A 25,018-nucleotide genomic window follows, 5' to 3' on the forward strand; every position below is an offset into this window, starting at 1 on the left:
TCTATGATGGACTGACATCTTCCATGCGCCAAATGGTCGAGACAATGTGTAATGGAGAGTTCATTAATAAAGATATCGACGAGGTATGGGACTACCTCGATAGTTTGGCTGAAAAAACACAATCTTGGGACTATTACCCAAAGTCGAACACCACGTCTAGGCCAACTCAATTAAAGGAGAAAGGTGGATTATATCTCTTGAAAGAAGAGGATGATCTCAAGTGTAAAGTGACTACGCTCATAAGGAAAGTTGAGGCCATGGAAGGAAAGAAGGATAAGGTCAATGAAATTGTTTTCGGCATCTGTGATTGCAACATTCACACAACTGAAAATTGTCCTACAATACCCGCCTTTCGAGGAGTGTTGAATGAACAAGCCAATGCCGTAAATAATTATCAAAGACCTTTAACTGGACCTAACTCCAACACATACAATTCTGGCTGGAAAAATCATCCAAACTTTAGTTGGAGGAATGGACAAACGGCTACTCCTCCAGGTTTCTTCAATCAAAATCCAAATCAAGTGAAACCTCAAGAGGAACCGGTTCAAAATCCCATACAAGAGCCGGCTCAGGCAATGCGTGGAACAGATTTTATGCCAAAGATAGATTCTCGTATGACGGTTATAGAAAAGGGGATGCTTCTGCACAACCTATCCCCAATCCTAAACCGCAAGACGAGAATAATGATCCCGGCTCTTCAAATCCGATGGGGCATGCTAAATCCATCACCACTCTTAGAGTGGGAAGATCATTGATAAAACTCTTCCTGGTTAGGCCCGAAAAGCCTCAAGAACCAAGAGGACAACAATGATGGATCCACTGATGCCCCACAAAAAGTGGAACCGGAACTTCTAGAGAAGCCAGTTGCTCCATTCCCCAACGGTTGGTTTCACCAAAACCTCTCTCTAACTCTCGGGATATCCTAGAGGTGTTAAACAAGTGAAAGTCAACATTCCTCTACTTGATGTCGTTAAACAGATACCTTCATATGCCAAATTCCTAAAAGACTTATGCACGACCAAGCGACGGAAAATTATTCAAAAGAAAATCTTCGTGACTGAGAAAGTGAGTGCCATCCTGAAGCAAGACGTGCCGCAGAAATTCAAGGATCCCGGTAGCCCAACCATATCATGTGTAATCAGGGACCATCGAATTGATCATGCACTTCTTGACTTAGGAGCGAGCGTCAATTTGATTCCTTACTCGGTATACAAACAGTTAGGTTTGGGTGAATTAAAACCCACCCTAACCACACTACAACTTGCTGATCACTTTGTTCGTGTACCAAGAGGGATAATTAAGGATGTGTTGGTCCAATTTGATAGATTTTACTACCCGGTAATTTTATCATCCCGGACACCGAACCCATCAATAACATGAGCACTCGGAATCCTCGTCATTCTTGGTCGCCCATTCCTTGCCACGCCAAATGCAATTATCAATTGCAGAATGGTATCATGACTATGTCTTTTGGAAATTTGACATCGAGTCAAACATTTTTTTCAATAACGGCAAAAAAGTCGGAGGATGATGATGATTTCCACGACATTAACATGATTGACTCTTTCGTGGAAGATACGACACCTCCGACCTTATCCTCCGACCATCTAGAGACGTGCTGGCCCACTCCCATGATTTTGATGATGACATGATTAGGAGACATGCGCCTTGCTTGATACTGCACCGGGACTTGAAGTTAACCGATGGAGGCCCACAATTTGAAGAATTACCACAAACCGATGTAGTGCCTCTACCGTCTACCCTCAAGCCGCCGACGCTTGACCTACAACCTGTGCCCTCTGATTTGAAATATGCATATTTGGGTCAAGATGAGACATACCCGGTGGTGATCTCGGCCCACCTGGAGAAAGAACAGGAGAGTATGCTTATATCTACTCTCATTGAGCATAAAGGAGCCCTGTGATGGACGATAGCGGACCTCAATTGAATCGATCCCTCGATTTGTACTCACCGCATATATATTGAGGATAATGCAAAAACCTCTCGGCAACCACAACGTAGACTAAATCCAAACATGAAGGAAGTGGTTAAGGCCGAGGTTCTTAAACTATTGGATGTGGGTATTATATACCCTATATCCGATAGTCAATGGGTGAGTCCAACTCAAGTAGTCCCTAAGAAGTCCGGAATCACCACCGTAGCCAATGCTAATAATGAACTCGTGCCAACTAGAGTCACTATTGGTTGGAGAATGTGTATTGACTACAGGAAGTTGAATACCGTCACGAGGAAAGACCACTTTCCTTTACTATTCATTGATCAGATCCTATAAAGGTTAGCTGGTCATTCCTAATACTGTTTCCACGGGTATTCGGGCTACAACCAGATAGAGATAGCCCCTGAAGACCAGGAAAAGACCACATTTACATGTCCCTACGGCACCTTTGCCTATCGAAGGATGCCATTCGGACTATGTAATGCCCCTGCCACCTTTCAGCGATGTATGCTTAGTATCTTTTCTGATATGGTGGGGCAATATCTAGAGGTCTTAATGGACGATTTCTCTGTTTACGGTCCATCTTTCAGCAAGTGCTTGGAAAGTCTTAAATGTGTGCTGAAAAGATGTGAAGAAAAGAACCTGGTACTTAATTGGGAGAAGTGTCATTTCATGGTTCAGAAGGGAATTGTCCTTGGGCATATCATTTCGTCCAAAGGAATCGAGGTAGATAAGGCAAAAATCGATCTTATCTCTAACCTACCTCCACCCAAGAATATCAGAGACGTGCGATCCTTCTTAGGACACGCAGGGTTTTACAGGCGATTCATAAAGGACTTTAGTCTCCTCTCTCGTCCATTATGTAATCTTCTTCAAAAGGGTGTTCCGTACGAGTGGACTGAGCAATGCCAGGAAGCTTTCACTAAGCTTAAAGGCACATTAACCACTGCACCTATCATGCAGCCACCCGACTGGAACCTTCCTTTTGAGCTTATGTGCGACGCTTCTGATTATGCTCTTGGGGCGGTCGTAGGCAAGAGAAAAGATAAGAAGCCCTACGTCATTCACTACGCAAGTAGGACTCTAAATCCTGCCCAAGTGAACTACTCGACTACGGAAAAGGAACTCTTAGCCGTAGTGTTCGCCTCGGACAAATTTAGGTCCTACTGATCGGATCCAAGATCATTATGTACACAGATCATGCGGCACTCAAGTATCTTCTTTCTAAGAATGATTCTAAGCCCCGCTTGATAAGATGGATCCTTCTACTCCAAGAATTTGATTTGGAAATTAAAGATAAAAAGGGAGTAGAGAACGAGTGGCCGATCACCTTTCTCGCCTTAATACCTCCGATTCCCTTGAGACGACCCATATCAATGACATGTTCCCCGATGAACAATTGTTCGAGTCTCCCATTCACCTTGGTTCGCCGATATTGCTAATTATCTTGCTACAGTGCCATACCGACATAAGCAGAAGATAAGAAGAAATTTTTCACCGAGGTGCGCAACTTTTCTGGGATGATCCTTACTTATTTAAATATTGCCCAGACCAAATTCTAAGGAGATGTGTACCAGATGATGAGCATCAGAGCGTCATCTCCTTCTGTCACTCAGAGGCCTGTGGAGGTCACTTTTCTGCTAAAAAGACCACGGCCAAGATTCTGCAGTGTGGCTTTTACTGGCCCACTATGTTCAGGGACACTCATGAGTTTTGCAAAGCTTGTGAGCGTTGTCAGAAATTGGAAGCGTTGTCCCATCGAAATATGATGCCTTTGAATCTCATCCTGATCATTGAAGCATTCGATTGTTGGGGCATCGATTTCATGGGACCATTTCCCCAATCATTTGGAAATCTGTATATTTTGCTCGCCGTGGATTATGTCACTAAATGGGTTGAAGCGATTCCGTGTCGAAAGAATGAACATCGCACGGTCATTAAATTCCTCAAAGAAAACATCCTTTCCCAATTCGGAACGCCTCGAGCCATCATTAGTGATGGGGACTCACACTTTTGTAATAGGCCATTTAAGAGTTTAATGAAGAAATACGGTATCTCTCATAAGGTAAGCACCCCATACCACCCACAGACAAGTGGGTAAGCTGAGATTTTCAATAGGGAGATTAAACACATTTTGGAAAAAACAGTTAACCCTGACCGTAAGGATTGGTCAATCCGATTGACCGATGCCTTATGGGCTTATCGTACTGCTTTTAAAACCCCTATTGGAATGTCTCCCTTTAGACTTGTCTATAGGAAGGCTGGTCACTTGCCTGTGGAGTTGGAACATAAAGCATACAGGGTGATCAAAAATATGAATTTCAATCTGGACTACGCTGGCTCGCTACGCAACCTTCAATTGAATGAACTTGAAGAAATCCTAAATGCGTACGATACTTCGAGAATTTCCCCGGACAAGATGCATGCATTTCATGTTCAACCCAGTGTGCGGAACGCATTCACGCCTGGCCAGACGGTCCGTTTGTACAAGTCTCGATTACATCTCTTTCCGGGTAAGCTTCGATCTCGTTGGACCGGCCCTTACATTGTTGTTACTGTTTTTCCTCATGGGGCCGTTGAGATAAGAGATTCCGACAATGGCAAGGAGTTTAAAGTCAATGGCCATCGATTGAAACCATTTGTCGAGAAATTTGATTCAGAGGACATGTCCATGCCTCCGATTGATCTTGTGTATTGATCTCCTAGTCCGATGGAGGTATAGCCAGGTTATCAAGATTGATTAATTCATGGTCCATTCTTGTCTAGTTGAAGACGTTAAACTTAGCGCTCCTAGGACGCAACCCAAATTTTCATTCCATTTCACTTTTCTCATTCATTAGTTCAATGTTTGTGGGTAGCATTACTGCAAACCCTCACGAGACTACAACTCGTCCACTAGGGGTAACCTAGGGGTTTAAAGGCTTGTTGCATGCGCTAAATGCAATCGAGAGCACCTGCGGAAGTGGTATAGGTAGGATTTTATTTTTGTTAGTTTTGTGTCACTTTCTCTCTCGTGCTGACCGGATTCCATGCTGCGATCTCTTGGAAAGTCTCTCACGTTTCATCATCCAGGTACTATCTTCCCTTCACTCTTTCTTTCCTTTTGTTGTCCTATGCGCGTTCCATACTCATATCCTTTACATTGAGGACAATGTAGCTTTTAAGTTGGGGGTGGGAGATTAGGTTACCTAATCAGTATTTTCTTGAGCAAAAATTGTGAAAATTTTTAAATTTTCTCTGGACTTTCTGATGAATTCAAAGTGATTTGACGACCATCTTTGATTTAGAATTACAAGATATGGAATATTGGTGATTTACTGCTCTTGGATTCAGTTGCTTGTTAGATTTTACAGTTAAGTTTAATTATTAATCCATGATTAGAAGTTGTAAACATTGATTGAGTCATAATTTCACATGTCACATCTCGCTTACACATTAAGATTCAGTTTGAAACTGAAGGGTTAATTTGGTGATCAGTAAGCATAGAAGGAACCAACTTGAACAATTGTCCGTCAAGATCAATTAAAAGGAAGAGATACCGTTGAAAAAGGTTAGGCAAAGAATCTTCACTATAGGTTTGCTCCCTATAAGTGTGGACTTCATTCCCCTTCTTGATTTTCTGGGAAAAAAAAAAAAAAAACTGAAGGAATGAAAAGATGATCTTTGAGGCAAGCTTTGGTTATTATGAATTCTCTTACTAATCACCAACGATATCCTGAAATAAAGAATTGAATATTAATGTTGAAAGTTGGGATTACACTTTACATCTGTGGAACTCAATGTTTAGGATTATTTCTAATTAAGGGACTAATACTTTGAATGAAGTTTGCCGTGTGTTTGAGTTTAGGAGAAAGTAAAGCCCAATATTCATGAATTGTTGAATTCTGAATATCTAGATTGTTTTCCAAAATCACTCAAGTTCATAGAAATTCTCCTGTAATTCTCAATTTATTTTTCGCATACTTTGCTCGGGACTAGCAAAATGCTGGTTGGGGGTTGTGTTGAGGGTCAAATATTGCATATCAGACCCATTTATTGTATGGATTTACAAGCATGACACCGTTTAATAGCCTAATTTAATTGTATTTGTGATGTAGGGCGTCTTCATGAGCTTGGACTGGGAAAGGACACTAAAAAGCATGGATTTACCGATCTGATGACACTAAAGCATGGGACGGACTCCTGGGGATTGGGATCGACGATTTTACACAGCCGAGATCCGAAAAAAATCGAGAAACTGAAGCTCAAGTGGCCCAAAAGTCGGCCAGAATGCAAGATCATAGGTTTCTCACCATCCGTTTGTCCCGAAATTTCATACACGGCCTGAAGAACATAAATTAACCGTACATGCAGAATTTCGGCCGTTGTATCCTGGTGGAAGTGGCCTAATGGATAGATCATCCCTCGGAATCATGATTCTGGGCCCACCTGTTGTTTGGATCTGCTTCATCTCCGGTTTCCACGGTCTGAATGATGTGACAGAATGGATGGACGGAGCGGATTTCATTTATACATCATGATGGACCCCACAAGGAGCATGCGAGTGCATAGACGGTGCACTCCTGCGGTGCACCGAATCCCTACAAAAGGGTCAGCCACCGCTGACCCGCGTCCTCTTCAAAAACGCAAACAGCGTTTTCGCTGTCCAATCAGCACTTACTACGGAGATCTGGACCGTCCATTGTGACGAGAGGTTGGGGTAGACCCTCGCCTAGGTGGCGTAATCTCAGAAGATAATGGAGAGTGGATTTCAACTGTTAAAACGGATGATTAACGGTGGAGCGAAAGAATCAGTGGGCCACACGGAATTCAACATGAAACCAGTCAAATCTTACTGGTTTTTCGACGCAAATCGAATGGTCGGAGTGGATCTTACACACGGCACCAACCAGAGGCTCGCCGCCTTGACAGCGCCCGACCGCGCACGCTCTGCTGCGTAACAGAGGCTGCGGACGATCTTAGTGGGCCATTATCACGGACCAAATCATCAATCCGGTCCGTCCATCATGTAGAGGGACTCAATGTTGTCAGAACCATGCTGACCGTTTTCAGCCATTCACGCATACGTGGCCGCTACAACGATCACAAAAGGACCGTTCGAATATCATTACAACAGGAATTCTTCCATGGGCAGCATCAACAGAGGATCAAAACAGACCATGATCGGTCAAAATTCTGAGGAGAAGCTGTTGGACGGCATGGATCTATCAAATGATAGATAAAGTGGGCCCCACCAAACATTCTGACACAGAAAGTCTCTCTGCTGCATGATTCAGAGCCCAGTCCTATCACAAACCGCTCCAGCTTTCGCAGTAGAGTCCGGCCAGGACTTCACAGCAGGAGATGAGAAGAAAGATAAAAGGAGGAAGGAGTGCAGCTGCTGTGCATGGCTGGGTCTTGAGGTTGCAACGTGGGTTGCTGCTGGGAGAGGAAAAGAAGAAGGAAGGAAAAGAAGAAAGGGAGGAGAAGAAACGTGAAGGTCGACAGTTTGGCTGGACTGGAGGCTGACATGTTCAATCTGGATTTCCTTATTTCCTTCCGGGCTTTTTCTTTTTGAGTTTTTATCTTCTGATGGATCATATGGAGATTAATCCATCCATGTCAGGCTAAAACTTCTTAGCTAGGGCTAAGAGGTGAAGCTTGTAGCGTGATGGGATAAGTCTTCGCTTGCGCCTTTGTTTAGACTGAATTGATTTTGATTTAATTTTATTCGGGGAATGTTCTTTTTGTCTTTAATGGTCTGTTATGACTAAAATTACAATGGATCTGCAATGGCCTTGAGTGTTCCTTTCCCCTTTTTATGTTTATGAAGTCAGGAAGCCCTGTTGTTCATCATTGCTCCATGGGCATGGTCGGATGACAGTACCCTTCCTGATCCTCATACATGGTTGATTGGTTGGTAATTAGTTTAATTCTGTTGTTTGCTTTGTCTCCTGGGCATGGTTAGATGATGGAATCCATTCTAATTCATATACCTTTCATCTCTTGAAAATCAGATCAGGTAGGTTCAGTTTGATTTTCATAAATATTAATGCAGGCATAATTTCTCCCTGATCTCTACAAGTGGATCCTCTGAATCCCTAGTTTCCTTCCTCTGAATTACTTAAAGTCTTAGATAATTCTTTCACAATTATTTCTTAAATTTTATTTGGTTTAGATCACATCTTAGTCTAGTTCTAGTTCTACTTGGTTTCAGATAACGTACAGGTATCGGTCCCTGTGGATTCGACCTCGTTCTTACCGAGTTTATTACTACATCACAACCCTATACTTGGGGAGTGAACAGATACGAATATATATTGCAAACTTGCCTTTGTAAGAATGTTAGCAAAGTCACCTCTAAGGTTATCAAGTAATCTGGCCGCTACACCTTCACCTTCATGTTGCATGCCAAGGAGCAAGTGCTCAGATCCTATATAATTATTACCTGAAAAATTCAACAGTGGATCGAATTAGTGAGTTTGTCTTTCAAAGAAATTAACTAATTTCTTTAGCGCGAGTAAATAAATGTTAAGGAGATATTTATTCAATTGATAGAGTTTTTTTGTTGGTGAATGTACAGTAGAAAAAATACTTCATTTAAGTTTTATTATCCATCCAGCTGTTTCTAACACGGTGTATCTACTTACAGAATAATTTTAAATTTAAGTGAAAAACATATATTTGGTTGGTTGGACCCACTTGATGGATGCTTGGATGTTACACATGTTAGTCACATTGCACATGTAGAGGTGTGTACGTACATGAAATTCCTTGTACATGCAAACTTTAAAAAGAGTCATGTTACAACAAAGAAAACAGAACACTGGATGAAGGGAAGAAAAAAAAGAAAAGAAAAGGCACACACATACCCAAGGCCAAACCTTAATAGCCAAAATCTTCAATTCCGAGTAATTTTAAACTTATATATAAAATTTAAAGAAATATTTATATAAAATTTTGAAGGACAAGTATATTACCTTTTTCAATTTACTTCAATATCTCAATTAATGACAAATATTTTGATATGTATCCCTACAATAGAAATAAAAGTATATAAAAATTAGAATATCTGAGTGATAGTAGAAAAAGAAATCTAATTTAATATTATTATTATATACTTATCTGAAAACTACCAAACACAAATCTATACTACTCAAACCAAAATACTAATTAGATGCCCTTCTAAAAGCATATTTCATCAATGTTTCAGGTATTTAAATATCTTTCTTACATTTTATTATTTTCTATTTTTAACTTTATTTCATATTTTTCTCCTACACCCATCAAAATATTAATATGCCCTTAAAAACTGATAATCCCTTTAACTTTAAATATTACGATTTTCTAAGTTATTTATTTTTTAATCATTTTTTCAACGTCCAGAGAGGCAATAATTTTAGAAACTGATGTTGTGATCAATACAACATATTGCAAACATTACTCTCTCAATGAACCGGCAAGGCTCTAAATTTCTTCTTATTCAATTCAGTTAGATGATTTATTATTATTATTATTATTTTGTTTATTTCATACCAAGTTTAGATGTGGACCATCCATTCAAATTTTATCTAATTTGCTTATATGCAGCTAGTTGTACTGTAGGCAAACAGTACTAATTATTGCATTGTACACAGACAATCCAATCCCATGATGTAAACTGTCCAAGCTCATGGTTTGTGATTTAGGCCATTGATAAGGTAAGCCCTCTGTAGATATAACATGTCTAAAAAATTATTCCAAATTAGAGTACAACCCATTCAGACTTTGAATTTCATTTTGGGATTTTAAAGAATGAATCATGGACCGTAGTGCGCTCTGCAGGAGATTCATAGACTGCATTGGAAGGGGGCATTAATACCAAGCCAAAGCTGACACTGCCAGTGAATCATACAAGCATGAATTGTTACTGCATTTCCTTCCTAGTGAAGATATTACAATGGGTGTGCTCTACTTGTAGATTATGCTTGTACCAAGCAGATGTGGGGCCCATGTAATGTGCGCACAACAGCTAAAGGGTCTAATATCCCATGTAATGTGAAATGCAAAAGTATCCTAAGATAACGTTTTTGAAAGGAGAAAAACATGGTAATTTCTTTTAATTAAATTTTCTATGTAAATTTTTTTATTCATTTAATTATAGAGATACAAAAAAGGCAAAAGTATCTTAAGATAATGTTTTTGAAAGGACAAAAACAAACATAATAATTTCTTTTAATTAAAATTTCAATGTAAATCTTTTTTTTGTTCACTTAATTATAGAGATACAAAAAAGGCGTATTAACATACAAAATAAATGTTTCACAAAAAATAATTACCTTCTAGGAAAACATGAAAGTTGAATATGATTCATTTTAAAGTTATTACATGGGTTTAATCCAATGGCACATGAAACCTTTATAGGAGAAAATCATTGTAAAAATATGAGTAGATGGGTGTCATGAAAAAAGACTATTTCTACTTCCATGCAAGATTGGCTTGTGACTGCAAGAGGAATCTTGTAACAGTATATATATATAGGATGAGAAATGGGTGAGACCAAAGAAGCATGAAAGGTCCCAAGGCTACACTACAAGAAAACTGGAATTTACCGGCGGTCAAAACCGCCGGCAAAATCTCAGAAAACTGCCGGAAAATCCTTTGCCCGCGGTCAGCTAACAGCCGGTAAAGCCTCAGTCGGTAAAGGTTTTACCGGCGGTCAGGACCTTTACTGATGATTGTGCTGGACGCCGCTAAATCTCCAGTTTTTGCTACACTACCCGAAAATTGGTAAAAAGCTACGGTTAAAATCCGTAGCTAAATATGACTAGCAGCATAGTGCAACGGTGGCCATAGAGCAAATCTTTCTCATTAAAAAAAGAAGTGAAATTGAAGACAAAAATCTGGCAGAAATGTACAAGAAACACAGATTGCAAAACAAAAATAATGGATTCACTTACCGAAGGAGTAAAGCCATTAAATGGATTTTTCCCTGCTTTTGAATCTGCTAATAGATTCCTAGCATTTCGAATATATGATACCAAACCCAACTGGATAGCTTGAATTAAGCCGAGTTACCTATAGAAAAAGCTACTTGACATCAATAAGCAGATATGTGAAGAGTAGTAACAATCTTACTGACAGGTACAAAGCAATGTAGGTTTCCAAAAACCCATCAAAATTAATTTGGTCTTCTACCAGAAATTTGTGGTCAGCAAGGCCTCCAAAGATAAATTTCAAAATAATCATAATAATAACAAAAATAAATGTTTGAGTGAGGAAAATGGAAGGTTAAAAGTTGAAACCGATGTTAAACTTTTGTTGCTTGGACTTGGAAATCAACAGAGACCATTTAATAGTTAGCTGAGCTGTAAAAATATACTGAGAATGCATGGAATACAAGGTTCTTGTACTCGTAAGAACCAAAATAATAATAACAAAAAAAAAAAAGTGCCATGAAAATGAACCTAATCAAAGAAACTTTTCTTTTCTTCATCATCAACACCTTGTTCAGGCCAATGTACAAAAAGATGACTTTGTCCCTCCGCCAACAACATTTTTGCAAGCTCAATCTGGCAATCAACAATCAAGATAATGAAGGCAATGAGAATGATATCAAAGTAGAACTTTGAGAATGGTGCCTGAATCTTGATGATGGTTTAATGGAAAGCCAACATTAAGGGTTAATCTAATTAGCAAGTCTCTGTCATTTGAGAGGATTTCTGCATATTGTTGATGTTCTTAATGAAGTGGTGTTTGGTTCTATTGTGACATGGTGTTTGGTTTAAAACTAATTGCTTGCCTTTATCTCTACATATAAGACTGCTGATTTAGAGAGACTATGGGACCATTGAAACTCCATTAGTTTAAAGGTTTTTGTCTTCCCTATGTTGTTGAAGATCTACTAGGTTCAGCATATATTTCATAGGCCAAAGGAAGAAAGAAAGAATAGAAAGGAAACGGATTACTGCCATCCAAAATAACACTACCATGAACATCAACATTAAGAGTCTAAAGAATATATAAATAATGTCGAGTTGCCTGAGTTGAGTCAAATTTTTTGTTCAGTGTTGCTGAATTTTTACTGTTTTTCTCAAGTTTTAACCAAGGTGTGACTGGATCTAGTTTTTCCAAGTCTTGGTAAATCTGGTCTAGTCAAGTTGACTCAGCCAAATGAGTTGATTTCTTCCGAGTTTTAAAATTATGGTTTTGGCCATTTGAGCCCATTTCTTGTTATATAGAGACATGTCTAGAAGCAGCAGAGAATCATGAGAGTGAGTGGAATTCTCATGGTATGCTTGGAATTTGGAAACCAAAGTTTAGTTAGTGAGGTCTGGTTGAAATGGAAACTCCAGTTGGGCCACAGAATAGCATTGCTGCAATGGGTCTATCAGGGTCCTTCAGCCCAATGCGGGAGAGATGGCATTGACGGCATCATCTTGGCCAATCACACATTTCCTAAGCTGCACAAAACAAGATGGATTGGAGGGTTTTCCTTTGATGTGATGATTTTTGTTGTTTGGATAGCACAAAACAGGATGGATTGGACTCTGCTTTTCCATAACTTAGATTCTTGACACTAGAAACAAGGTGAGTATTGTAAGAAGAAAATGAGATTTCCACATACTACACAAACAGTAAAAAAGCATATGTATACCTCCCAAAAATAAAAAGTAAACGGGAGTCTGGATTCAAAGATCATGTAACTAGTGTAGGCAAAAAAAAAGAATTGCATATGCTTGTGTCTTTCTGAAATAAATGGAGGCAGTTTGATAAAATCACAGAAATAATCAACCATGCTGGTTAAAAAAGCATGGGTATTTGATTTTGATCACTTCAAATAAGAAAGAAGAAAGAAAATTGATCACTTCCAATGAGAAAAAAGAAAGAAAAGAGAAAAAAAAAAGAAGGTTGTAAGGATGATTAATCTGACGTGATAAATATTAAAAACTAGCATTAACAGTTCCCACCTTTGCTTTTGGAATGAGACAGCCCTTGGATTCATCCTTCATGTCAACTGTAACATCAAAATCCCTGCTCATGATGGAAAAATAGATTCTTATTATTAATTCACAAGCGTCGACAAGGGAACATGATAGGCAACAACCCAAGTTGGACTTACTCTTCTAATAGCCAGCCCTCTTTCTTCGGAATCTCTGCAATTGTGACGGCCGTAGTGATTGCTGAGGTAGAAAAAGCAAGCAAGTTGAGCTAACATAATGGTGATAATAAATAACTCAAGAATGCTATTGAATCTCACAACCTGTATAAATGATTCCAACCCATTTATTTGGTTCTATTAATTATGTTAATAACCTATGAGGATTTTTTTTTTTTAATAATCTCCTACTTGCATATAATCATCTCCTCTTTTAATCTGTGTATAGTTTGGACTTTGAACAATCAAGTGTCCTTTTGAGAGGTTGGCTTGTCCTAAATACCAACAAAGCCAAACCCAAGTCACATGGATTATATTTCCCTGAAAGGAAATGACTATTGTTTGTTAATTTCTTCAAAATAGAATATTATCCATAGATCACTCTTTTGATTGTACCATCTCATGCATTTAAAACCTTTGTTTCAGATGTAACAGAGATTACAGTTAGATATCCAGTAGTGAAACTAAGCTGAAAAACTTCAGGCACAAAAACATCACTAAGCTATATAAGAGCATGACCTGAAGAATCGAAAAGTTTGAAACTTTGAATGAAAAACCCTTTTTTTGGGTAGTAAAAAATCTATGAAATTCTTGTAGTTGGGTAGAAATGTGAGCCCAATTAAGATCAGCGATTCTCAGATTTCTGAATTGATTATAAAATGGTGGGTCCTACTTTTCACATAACCAAGTATAACATCCCAGCTTGTATGATTCAACTGCCCCCACAAGCTGAGATCCCAGCTTTATGTATACCTCAATATTAATGATACTAAAAATATTCTACATAAAACTTATTTCCATGCCAATGAGCAGATGGTATGATTTTTGTCTTATGACATCCAAGAGTAAAAAGTCTGAGGAACTTACTGGTTTATCCTCTATGATTTTATTTTTTTTAAAGATTGTGACTGCATGAAAAGAAAATCTCCTTATTCAACTAACACATGATACTTGCAAATGATTACATACATCTCTGTATGTGGTTGTATTTCTGACCTGTTTACCATGGTAGCGGGAATCCATGGCAACAACTATATATCCTCATGAAGCATGCGCCTGAGGAAATGAAATTAGCAGTTGAGAAGCCATGCTGTTGTGAATTCTGTATAATGACAAATGAAGGTCCCCATTGTGGATGGATCATAGCTTGAAATCACACTGACCAGACGATCTGAGTAATCAGGATCCACTTGTCAAGTCTCTTTTGAGATTCTGAGTAATCAGGATCCACTTGATTGGAATTGGTAGGATTTACAATAAGGACATCCCTTGTGTCCATCCTTGGGCGCACCGAAACTTTGCCCTTTCTAATTCTATTGGTCAATCATCATGCAATACTTTTAGAGGACCCAGAGGGCGCACAATATTCTCCAAAGGGCAGGAGTTCACTTGGCATCCTCATGCAACTGCTTCACAAGCATCTTTGCATCATCTCTCATGGCCAAAAATAAAAAATAAAAAATCATGCAGTGTCACCCTAAAATCAACAGAAAAGAAGCACTAGAACTACCAGCACAACTAATGCAGCAAGCAGGAATATTCATTCCACAGCTTTATCATTCCATATTTCGTAAATTGTAAGATATTAGGTACCCAAAAAAAAAAAACCAACATCAGGAATTTTCTAGGCAGGTGAATATTGTCATAATTTAATCATAATTGGGCTCCAGCATGATGCAGTGAGTCAGAAGCGAACATGACAAACCCAGTGATCACAATCTGGCCTTGATAGACCATCTTAAAGTCACCATTGAAAACTTGGCTGGATCATCATCCTCCGCCATAAGTAACTAGTGAGAATTTCGATATAAAGATAACATGAAGTGGGCCACCATTCATTCATCAATCTCACCATTTGTTCCAATTTACCTGAAAAGTGTTGAGAAAAGAGACGAGCCCTTGAGAGGAGACTGAGCAAGATCTCATTGTTGAATTAGCTCTTTTATTTCTTTCTACATCTGCACAACAAAAGGTCAAGTCATCTATGTTTAGGCCATAGAAACATTGGCTCTCTAAATGCCAAACAATTTTGAATCCAAAAATCAAAAATTGGATTTGGGTTTTGAATTTCTGCAATTGAGGCCCTAGGAATTTAAAAACCCAAAATGAAAGTTACCGTTTTCTAACATTGGAGAGCCAAATTCAAAGGAAAAAAACAACCAAATGCCATTTCAAAGTCATCTTCCAGAAAGAAGGAAAAAAGGAAAAGAAAAGAAAAATCCACTTGAGTTCTTTGGAATCCGTACCATAAAGCTTGAGTTGTGTTTCAAGATCACGGATCCCACGCGAATAACCTCCACTACTGCCATCGGGCTGTTTATCAATCAACCGCCTCCTTTTCTTGGTCATCGTTTCTTCAAGAATTCAACTCAACAAACATAAAAATACTAGCAAACAGATCCCAAACCAATTTCCAAAGAAACCCAACTTCAATTCAATGAAATCGCCAATGAAAACAGAGAATTCTGCATGAAAAAAAAAAAAAAACAATAAAAAATAAACCTTTTTCTATGGCACTCTTGCTTTGCACCAAGGCCTCATCTCTTTCGGTAAGCTTCCATGTCAAATTAATGTGCATGATAACCATCAATCATTTTTCAGCAATGATCCACGTCAAATGTCTACTTTACACACACAACACAATTAGATAATGATATTCAGACAATCACTGTAAGAGTATCTCCAATTACAGCTACAAGAACATTTGTGTCTAGGTCCCATAAAGTGAGAACATCTTCTGCAGCACATGTCAGTGAACATTGTTATGAAAGAGAGATTGATGCATAGATATGCCAAATTATATAATGTATATATGGAAATGCTTGTAAAAGGACCTAGGACCACCTTGACCATCATCCTCATCAACAAGAGTAATTAGAAAAATTATTACTGATTAATAGACTAGACTAAAAAACAATAATAGAAACAATGGAAGAACGGATACTTACATCATACTGATGAAGGTCCATTTGAGTTCCTAATCATGATGATGTCTAGCTGATGGAGCAGATACAAAATGCAAGTAAGCCACATAACAGGAAAAAACAAAAATGGAGAATGAACACCCACCATTGAAACATTCATGAGGACATAAATTTTGGACCAGGCTAGTATTTGTGTTTTCAGTTTAGAAAAGAGGCCGTCTCCCTCTTCTCATAATAGCTTTCACTTCTTTGTCCATTTCCCTTCTCCTCAGGTTATCTTTTGTGGGCAAAAACCTGCAGTTTGATATTGCACACAAGATGGGGTCAGTCTAAAATCATCCAACAGAAGCTGGCTGCAAAAGGCTCTTATCAAAGATGGAATCTACAACAAGGCCGCAAATCAAAGCGAATTAGATGAAATCTACAAACACTATGAGCAATAAATTTTAGATGAGAAGTCGAGGAAAAAAATTGCGAGAAATTTTTTCTGAAAACCTTAAAAGCAATATGGAGCAAATCATCAATTCCTAAATCCTCACTAAGGATTGAATATGTACCTCAGGAACCTTGTCATGGGGGAAATGACCAGCAGGGCTGATTTCATAGTGTAAGAGAGAGACAGAACGAAGAAGTTTGTAATTGTACCCTTTTGAACTAAGCTTGCTAACTTATTAGAAGGTTTCTTGCAAAAGATGTTCAGAATATAGATCTAAGTTAATATTTTAAAAAGGATAAATGCCAGGCAAGTGGATGCATTTCCCATTTCTTACAACTGAAGTGTATTAAAAGCTTTACACAGTCCACCTATCCACAGATTTTGAAAACTCATTGTGTTCAGGGCCTGTTTGGTAGATGCCACAAGATGGGTTTGTTCTTATTTTAGTTAATGAGATGAACCCATTTTGTGATGGTTCCCCAGTGGCAGCTTATCTTTCACGAAAATAGGTTTTAAGCTTTTGAGCCTTGGTGTGTGTGTGTGTGTGTTTGTGTGTGTTTAATAATAAGTAGAAAAATGAGATTCAGGGTGGTATGTGTGTCCGATCTTGGAAGTTGACGAGGTAGAGTTACGAGTCCAACTTTTTGGAGAGCTTTTAAAGGTTCAAAGTTTGAAGCAAATGTTTAGTTTTTTTTTTTGGTTAACTTAGAGATAAAATTGATTGCATGCCCATCTATGCAATATGGGCCTGATTGTAATAGCAAAGATGTCACGAATTTAAACAGTAGCATCCTAAGAGCGTTATTTTTCTACCAGGATGGTCTCTCTTAAAACAAAGCCCCTAACTGCATTGGAGGGGGCAGTTAGGGGCTCTAAATCATCATCTGGCATTTCATCGATCATCTGGATAGCACTTCTGTCAAAATTCCAGTTGGAAATGAGTGCATGCGACAATCAAACGAAAAGAAGCAGAAATTTCATCAAGTTACCATAAGATTAAACACGAATTCTAGCACAGAGTATCGAAGACTGATGATTATAAGGTTCGAAACTTTAGAAGAAGATCCAAGATAATGGATCTAGGGATTCAAAAAAGTGAAATTTAGGGCTTTCAGAGAGGATTTTACCCTTCGAGGGAGAAAGTCACGGAAACCAGAAAAGAGGAGAGCTGATTTCCACCTGCGCACAAATGGGGTAACTATGTTAATGAGAGAATAAAAATAACCAAAATACCAGATTGAGTTCAACGTGTCCAGTAGATCTTTCTGAGTGATTATGATGATGTTGATGATGAAGAAAATGATAACTACAGAAAAGGGATAGATGGAAGGAGAGATCTTTCTTTTACCTTGGGACGGTTGTGTAGTTTGATGAAATCGTGCATTTGGATTATCTGAGAGAGAGAGAGAGAGAGAGAGAGAGAGAGAGAGAGAGAGAGAGAGAGAGATCTAAAAAGAATCGGATCTTGAAATACAAAATGCAGAGTAGGGACAATGAGAGAGATAGATGTCTTAAAAGAATCGGACCTTAAAATATGAAATGCAGAGTAGGGAAAATGAGAGAGAGAGAGAGAGAGAGAGAGAGAGAGAGAGAGATCTGAAAAGAATCTCACGCTCAAACGCCTCCTTCGGGCGGCTGCTCCAATGGAGATCCGAGTAAAAAGATGACGCGAGATAGAAGAGATGGTGGAGATGCGTTGGACAGAGAGAGAGGGAGGTGAATGAGAGAGATGGAGCAGGTGAGAGAGAGAGAGAGAGGAGAGGGAAATGGAGATCGGGAGAGATAAAGAGAGGGAAAGAGGAGAATCGGGAGCAGAGATTGGGAGAGAGAGAGAGAGAGAGGGGGGAGAGGGAGAGAGGGGAACAGGGGTGGAGAGAGAGCAAATGAGGGGGCTGGTTAGGGTTATTGATATATTTGGCCCCCTTTGCCAGCAGTGCATGTTGGGCGGCCGAAAAAAATCGGTCGGCAATGCCGCACTTTGTTGTAGTGCTAGGCTCAACTGGTTTGGAGTGCTCAGGCCCACCATTGAAATGCAAGCTCAACAATGTTAAATAAGTTGGTCTGGGTGGGGCCGCAATTTGCCTTTAGGCAGACGTAGGTCCACATCCAAGGCAATTGATTTCAGGCCCAGATGTCAGGCCCAGTCAAATCCATGGGGATAGAGCCCTGGCCCAAATCCTGCCCAATGTAGGCCGTGCTTGGGCCAGGCCCATTATCTACCTAGAGATTATTATAGGAAACTGACAGTAAAGTAAGTAATCAACACTCAGCACTGGGGCTGTCAACGGGTTGGATTTGGTTTAGACATGATTTTAGTCGGGTCCAAAAAGGTGAGACCTTTACCCGACTCAAATTCTTAATGGGTCTATAAAATTTGGACCCAGACCCGTCTAAATTGGGAAGCTGGGATGGCTTGTTACCCAGACACAAATATATATACCTGTGCCTGGGGCTGTTTGGGGTCCACAGAGCTGTCCTTGACAAATCCACCCAGTCCATCTATTTTTTAAAGACCACGATAGGACAGGATAAGTGATTAAAAACTAGAAAAATATCATTGAAGAGAACAAAATGAAAGCTTTCTAGTGTTATGTTACATGTGGAATGGTAGTTGTGTGATTTTCTGTTTAACAGGAAGTTGAGATTAATAAGATAAGTGATTAAAAACTGACATAGTATCATTGAAGAGAACAAGAATTAATACTTTCTAGTGATATCTTACATGTGGAATGGTAGTTGTGTGATTTTCTGCGGAACACATGGTGGAAGACATGCATAAGATAAGATCTGGACCAGTCATCCGATGGGCTATGACCCAAAATCAGGCAGACTAGACATTCCTCACCATTTGAGCCCAAAAAATGCAATGTGGCCATTTCTCAGCTCAAATTAAGAACTTGGTATTGTGCATTTTGCATGACTTTTTTAGGTGGTGGTTCATGTATATGGAATGACCTTTAAAATGATTGCTCCAGATCTTTTACCCATCTGCCACATGCCCCCCATGAGTACTTAATTACATAGATGCAGGCAAACCCAGATTAGAAAGATAAAAATCCTTCAATTCCTTAGAGCTCATATGTATTGTATATAAACACTACATTTTCAGTCTTTTGGCTTTGATTCTGATAACCAGAAATTACAAATTAGGGGGAGAGATTATGAAGAGCATAACAATGAGTATCATATACTTGGGGAAAACTAATTCTGCTCAGGAGTTGCCTTCGTCTAGAGGCATGGAGGTAAGGCGGATAGAGAAATAGTGAAGCTTTATGGCAAGATTGTAGAGTGATTGGAGATAGATATTAATGCACTAATTTGCCCAACTACACTTTATTTATATTTTTCTCATTCTGTGATTTTCAATTCCATAACTCGGTGCATTTTCTCATTCATTTTTTTTTTTTAGATTTTTAAATTATATTTGATTGGTATAAAGAAGGAGAGGCATATTCAGATTAATGTAATGTATAATTCCAAGCTACGGACATGTTGTAGGAAATTATAAACGCCGGCGGCTTTTAACCGTCGGCGATGGACTTAAACCGACAGACGGCTAAAGGCCGTCAAAGAAAGCTATCACCGGCGGTTTTTAACTGTCGGTGTAGCCCTTTTTTTTTTTTTTTTTTTTTAGTGGTAAATTTCAACACATGAGATCATTCTGTAAGGATCACGCCCTTAGCATAAAATCACAAAAATAGTAAAAAGAGAGGACCTAGGGATATAGCAGTTTAAATAAAAAAAAAGGAATATCTAGAAGAAAAAGGGATAAAGAATAAACAAGTTTGAATCCGATTCTAGTGACTAGCCATCCCTATTTTCCGTTTAAATAAAAAATGAATATCCAGAAGAACAAAAGGGATAAAGAATGAAAGTTTTGAGATGAAGAAATTGAGGTTTTGAGATGAAGAAATTATGGGTTCTTTATCATCAAAAGAAAAGAATGTGAATTTCTTACCTTTTCTTGGGAAGAATGAAACCTAAAACTAAGGTGTAATGCTCAATACCCAAGGGACAATCTTCAAACCTAATCTTTTGATAAAAGAGAAATAAAAGACAAATTTTTATTCATTCAATAATAACAAAATGGAGTTTCTTATAATGTATATATAAGCCATGGAAAAAGTAAAATTGCACTAAAGCTCCTAAAAACAAGAAAAATAACAAAGAAAAATAAGGAAAAGAAAAAAAAATGCCTAAAACTAAAACACCCGCGTACCATGACCGCCCTGCACGTGTCAGAAAATGAGTCCGATATACCCGGCATCCATCCAAAAATGAGTCCGATTTACCCGGCGTACATCCACATCAACTCCTCCGCCCCGGTACTTTGTCGGAGCCACTTCCCTCCTCTAGTATACTCTAAAGGAAGCGCCATTAATGTCCATATCACAATGGCTCTAGCTGTGGAATGGCACCATTGTGGCACTAGCCGTGGAATGCCACTGCTTCCATTGAGCACAGTCACATTCCGATCAGCATCAACGTCCACAATTGCAGAATCCTCCTCTTTGATCTCCCTTGCAAGCATCTTCTCTGGTCGGAGCCACTTCCCTCCTCTGGTATACTCTAAAGGAACAGTCAGTAATGTCCACATCACAATGGGTCTAGCTGTGGAATGGCACCGTTGTGACACTGGCTGTGGAATGCCACTGCTTCCATTGAGCACAGTCACATTCCCATCCGCATCAACGTCCACAATTGCAGAATCCCCCTCTTTGATCTCCCCTGCAAGCATCTTCTCTGCCAAGCTGTCCTCCAGAAGCCTCATGATCGCCCTCCTAAGTGAACGCGCCCCATAACTTGGGCTGTAACCTTCATTGACAACCTGGTCCCTGAATCTCTTCGTCACCTGAAGCTTGATATCCTTTGACTTCAGCCTCTCGAACACCTCCTTTAGCATGATATCTGCAATCTCCTTCACCTCAAGCTTCGTCAGCTGCCGGAAGACAATCATCTCGTCCAGCCTGTTCAGGAACTCTGGTCGGAAGTACTGCTTCAGCTCCTCAGTTACCAGGCTCTTTATCCGGTTATAACTGCTGTCCTTCTCGTCATAGTTGAGGTCGAATCCAATCCGACAGCCACCCTTTTCAATCACACTGCTTCCGACGTTGGATGTCATGATCAACAGGGTGTTCTTAAAATCCACAGTACGGCCCTTGCTATCCGTCAGCCTCCCATCTTCCAAAATCTGGAGCATCATATTAAAAACATCTGGATGGGCCTTCTCAATCTCATCAAAGAGCACAACAGTGTAGGGACGGCGGCTAACAGCCTCTGTCAGCTGTCCACCTTCTGTGTACCCAACATAGCCAGGTGGTGAACCAATGAGCTTCGAGACTGTATGCCTCTCCATGAACTCACTCATGTCGAGAGTGATCATGGCTCCCTCAGAGCCGAAATAACAAGCAGCTAGTGCCTTTGCCAATTCCGATTTTCCAACACCAGTCGGGCCAGAAAAGATAAAGCTGGCAATTGGGCGGTTGGGGTTCTTGAGGCCAACACGGGCGCGGCGGATGGCACGGCTGATGGCTTTGACAGCTTCGTCCTGACCGATGACTCGCTTGTGGAGAGTCTCTTCCATTTTGAGGAGGCGGTCCGACTCGTCGCTTGAGACTTTCTCGACAGGGATTCCAGTCCAAGAAGAGACAATATGCTGGATATCCACTTCTGTCACAATTAGACCTGCATTACCTGCCTCGCTTTCTGCTTTACTCTTCTCTTTGCCTTTCTTGATTAAGGCTGAGATCTGGGTCTTCAGTTCCATTTCCCGATCCCGCAGTTCCCCAGCCTGCCAAAAATTCTCCAGTGTAAGCATATAATGGATATGCAAGAGGATGGCAGACAATCTAACCATGGATATCCAAGAGATGTTATTATAAATGTGGTTTTCTTGCCATAGTTCTACATGGTAATTGTGGTTTTGCTGCTTCAAGAGAAATGCGATGGCTACACATGATAATGGGACTATGAATCTTACTATCCCCCACAGGCCACAGTACATAGTGCCCCACATACAAGATGTGGCATGCATCAAATGAGTGGCAGTGTGTATGTGCCATTGCCCAAAAACCAGACTCAGATGATTGAACCATAGTCTAATGAACAGCCAGGATCCCACCTGTCCATATAATGTATCCATGTTGATGCATCCCCCCTGGATCGACCTGATTTTTTCAGGCACATGGTGGGGACATCTGATGAACAGCCAGGATCCCACACACATTTCATATCAGCACGAGTAGGGAATAGAACTTGAGTTCCTACTTTTGTTAGGAGCTATAGCAGGGATTTTACAGGAAAGGATCAAGAAACTGTTCCAGATTATACAACCAGACACTTCTCTAAAATTAGATCAAGTAAATTGCAGATGCATAAGCAACAAAATGCAGTGTACCTTTCTAAAGTCTTGACTGCGGACAGCTTCATTTTTCTCCTTGGTAATCTGTCTCAGCTCTTTGTCAAGCTCTCTAGCATCCTCAGGGAGCTGCCACCAAGAAAGTAAATAACTTAATGTATGGTAGCTGAATGGGGTGGGGGCATTGCCCGTGTAATTTTCTTTTGTTTTCTTGTTCGCAATTTTTGCTATGTTCTGTTGCTTTTCTGTTTTTTAGGCTTTGCCATTCTTTAATAAAGTTGTAATCCTTCAAAAAATAAAATAAAATGGTAGCAACAGTGTAAACGCATTTTGATAAAGAAATTGAACCAATACCTGTGCATGACGAAGACGAACAAGAGAACCAGCCTCATCAACCAAGTCAATTGCTTTATCGGGGAGGAAACGGTCACTGAAGCACATGGAAACATCTATTAGAAGTAAAAGATACTGAATGCATACAAACAGACGAGCTGAAATAAGACATTTAGGAATTAAAAAAGCACACAACCAGGATAACAGAGGGATCTACAAAGGATACCACAAACCTTATGTATTGATATGACAACTGCGCAGCAGCAACTAGAGCATCATCTGTGTAACGGAGTCTGTGGTGAAGTTCATATCTTTCTCGTAGCCCCTTCAGAATCTGTATTGTCTCATCTACAGATGGTTCAGGCACTTTTACTGGCTGGAATCGCCGTTCCAGAGCTGGGTCTTTCTCAAAGTGCTTCCGGTATTCATGAAGTGTCGTGGCACCAATACACTGCACCACATTAAATCAGGATCTTAGCAAAATACAAGTGGATCCTTACAAGTCAATACATGTTTAAGATCAAAGGTGAGGGCTGAGGTTGAATCAGAGTCCCAAATACAAGTCAATACATGTTTAAGATCAAAGGGATCTGGTAATCCCACATGGATGTATTAATCCTAATTTACCTGAAGTTCACCTCTTGCGAGAGCTGGTTTCAAGATGTTTGCAGCATCAATTGCACCCTGACCTCTTCCTGCTCCAATCAGAGTATGTACCTCATCAATAAATAGTATTATCTCATCACTTTGTTTGATTTCCTCCATCAGCTTCTTTAATCTCTCCTCAAACTCTCCACGATATTTTGTTCCAGCAACAAGAAGCCCCATATCCAGGGTAATCACCTGGATTGCAAAGAAATAAAAAATGAAGGTAAGACTGCAAAACATATAGCATTGTATCTATATGAAGAGTAATTGCAAGTTTTCAAAGTAAAAAGACCATGAAGAGGAAATAAAAAATTTAAACCAGGGGATCCTTTGAAAGAATAAAGCAATTCAGCAGACCATGGGTACATCTCGTGAAACAATTTCATGAACATGGGAAATTATGAATCAAAAGCAAATACTGCAAGCTCAGTTTATTATGGAAGAATTGATTTATGATCGAGTTGATTTGTCAAATGAACTTTATCCCTCACATTCTTTCCTTCAATAATCTCTGGTACATCCCCATTAGCAATGCGCTGAGCTAGCCCTTCTGCAATCGCTGTCTTCCCAACACCAGGCTCTCCAATAAGGAGAGGGTTGTTCTTTCTCCGCCTGCCCAAAATTTGGGTCACCCGCTCTATTTGTTGTTTCCTTCCAACAACAGGATCTAATTTACCCTGAAAAGAAGAGAAACATGCTTAGAAAAGACATTTCACAATAATATGATTATAAACATCATATTATAGCACAAATACCTCCTTCACCAGCTTTGTAAGATTGGTGCCATACTTCTCAAGCGTCGGCATCTTATTGCCGCTGCTTCCGCCTCCAACCCCAGCATCGACAACTACAAATTGGTGGAATTTCACACTTTTGCTGGAGTTCAGCGGGTCTGGCCGCGGGTCTGGCCGCTGTTCTCAATGCCCGTACGTCTCTGATCCCTCTTTCTTTCTCTCTCTTTTTCTCTCGTTTCTCTCTCTCTCTCTCGTTTCTCCCTCTCCTGGTAGCAGTGGGATTTTATAGGATTTCCACGCTTCTTGGTGGTTCTGTACGAGGCGGATTACGTCCTACCGGGCAGGGCTCTGTGGGTCCACCATGATGTAATTTTTTTTATCCACTCCGCTCATCACTTTTCTCAGATAATTTTAATATTTTACATTAAAAATGAAGTACGTATACAGCTCCAGTGGACCACACTAAAGGAGGCTGTAGTGATAATGACACCCACCGTTGAAATTTTTCTAAG

At 39.7% G+C, this 25,018-nt stretch overlaps 2 protein-coding genes and 1 long non-coding RNA gene across 7 annotated transcripts in view; all 3 read right to left on the reverse strand.

The window, feature by feature from the left end:
- The window catches only part of LOC131239367 (uncharacterized), a 46,273-nt gene extending 27,369 nt beyond the window's left edge, over nt 1-18,904 (reverse strand). The window contains exon 1 of the long non-coding RNA XR_009168144.1: nt 18,874-18,904. This is a non-coding gene — a long non-coding RNA (uncharacterized LOC131239367). The remainder of the gene's footprint in view (nt 1-18,873) is intronic.
- Nucleotides 11,298-16,274, reverse strand: LOC131239365 (uncharacterized). Of its 5 annotated transcripts, none has more exons than XM_058237045.1 (5): nt 16,022-16,260; nt 15,576-15,694; nt 15,320-15,427; nt 14,943-15,031; nt 12,262-12,378 (listed from the first exon to the last, which is right to left on the reverse strand). In XM_058237045.1, exons 2-5 carry the CDS (start codon nt 15,658-15,660, stop codon nt 12,316-12,318), a joined length of 345 nt encoding a protein of 114 aa, XP_058093028.1. In that variant the 5' UTR covers nt 15,661-15,694; nt 16,022-16,260; the 3' UTR covers nt 12,262-12,315. The 5 variants fall into 5 exon arrangements, 4 of the variants coding, with proteins under 4 accessions (XP_058093028.1, XP_058093026.1, XP_058093029.1 ...); XM_058237043.1 differs by having other exon boundaries at nt 15,576-15,810; nt 16,022-16,232; XR_009168143.1 differs by lacking the exons at nt 12,262-12,378; nt 14,943-15,031 and adding an exon at nt 11,298-11,487 and having other exon boundaries at nt 15,320-15,441; nt 15,576-15,810; nt 16,022-16,225.
- A 1,817-nt stretch (nt 18,905-20,721) lies between the features above and the next one.
- Nucleotides 20,722-24,615, reverse strand: LOC131238584 (chaperone protein ClpC1, chloroplastic-like). Its single transcript, XM_058236250.1, has 7 exons — nt 24,528-24,615; nt 24,264-24,449; nt 23,752-23,967; nt 23,358-23,575; nt 23,146-23,221; nt 22,831-22,920; nt 20,722-22,224 (listed from the first exon to the last, which is right to left on the reverse strand). The coding sequence occupies exons 1-7, from the start codon at nt 24,576-24,578 to the stop codon at nt 20,722-20,724; spliced, it is 2,340 nt and encodes a 779-aa protein (XP_058092233.1). The 5' UTR covers nt 24,579-24,615.
- Between the last annotated feature and the right edge of the window lie 403 nt (nt 24,616-25,018).

Source organism: Magnolia sinica, chromosome 3, assembly GCF_029962835.1.
Source record: "Magnolia sinica isolate HGM2019 chromosome 3, MsV1, whole genome shotgun sequence".
Lineage (NCBI taxonomy): Eukaryota > Viridiplantae > Streptophyta > Magnoliopsida > Magnoliales > Magnoliaceae > Magnolia > Magnolia sinica.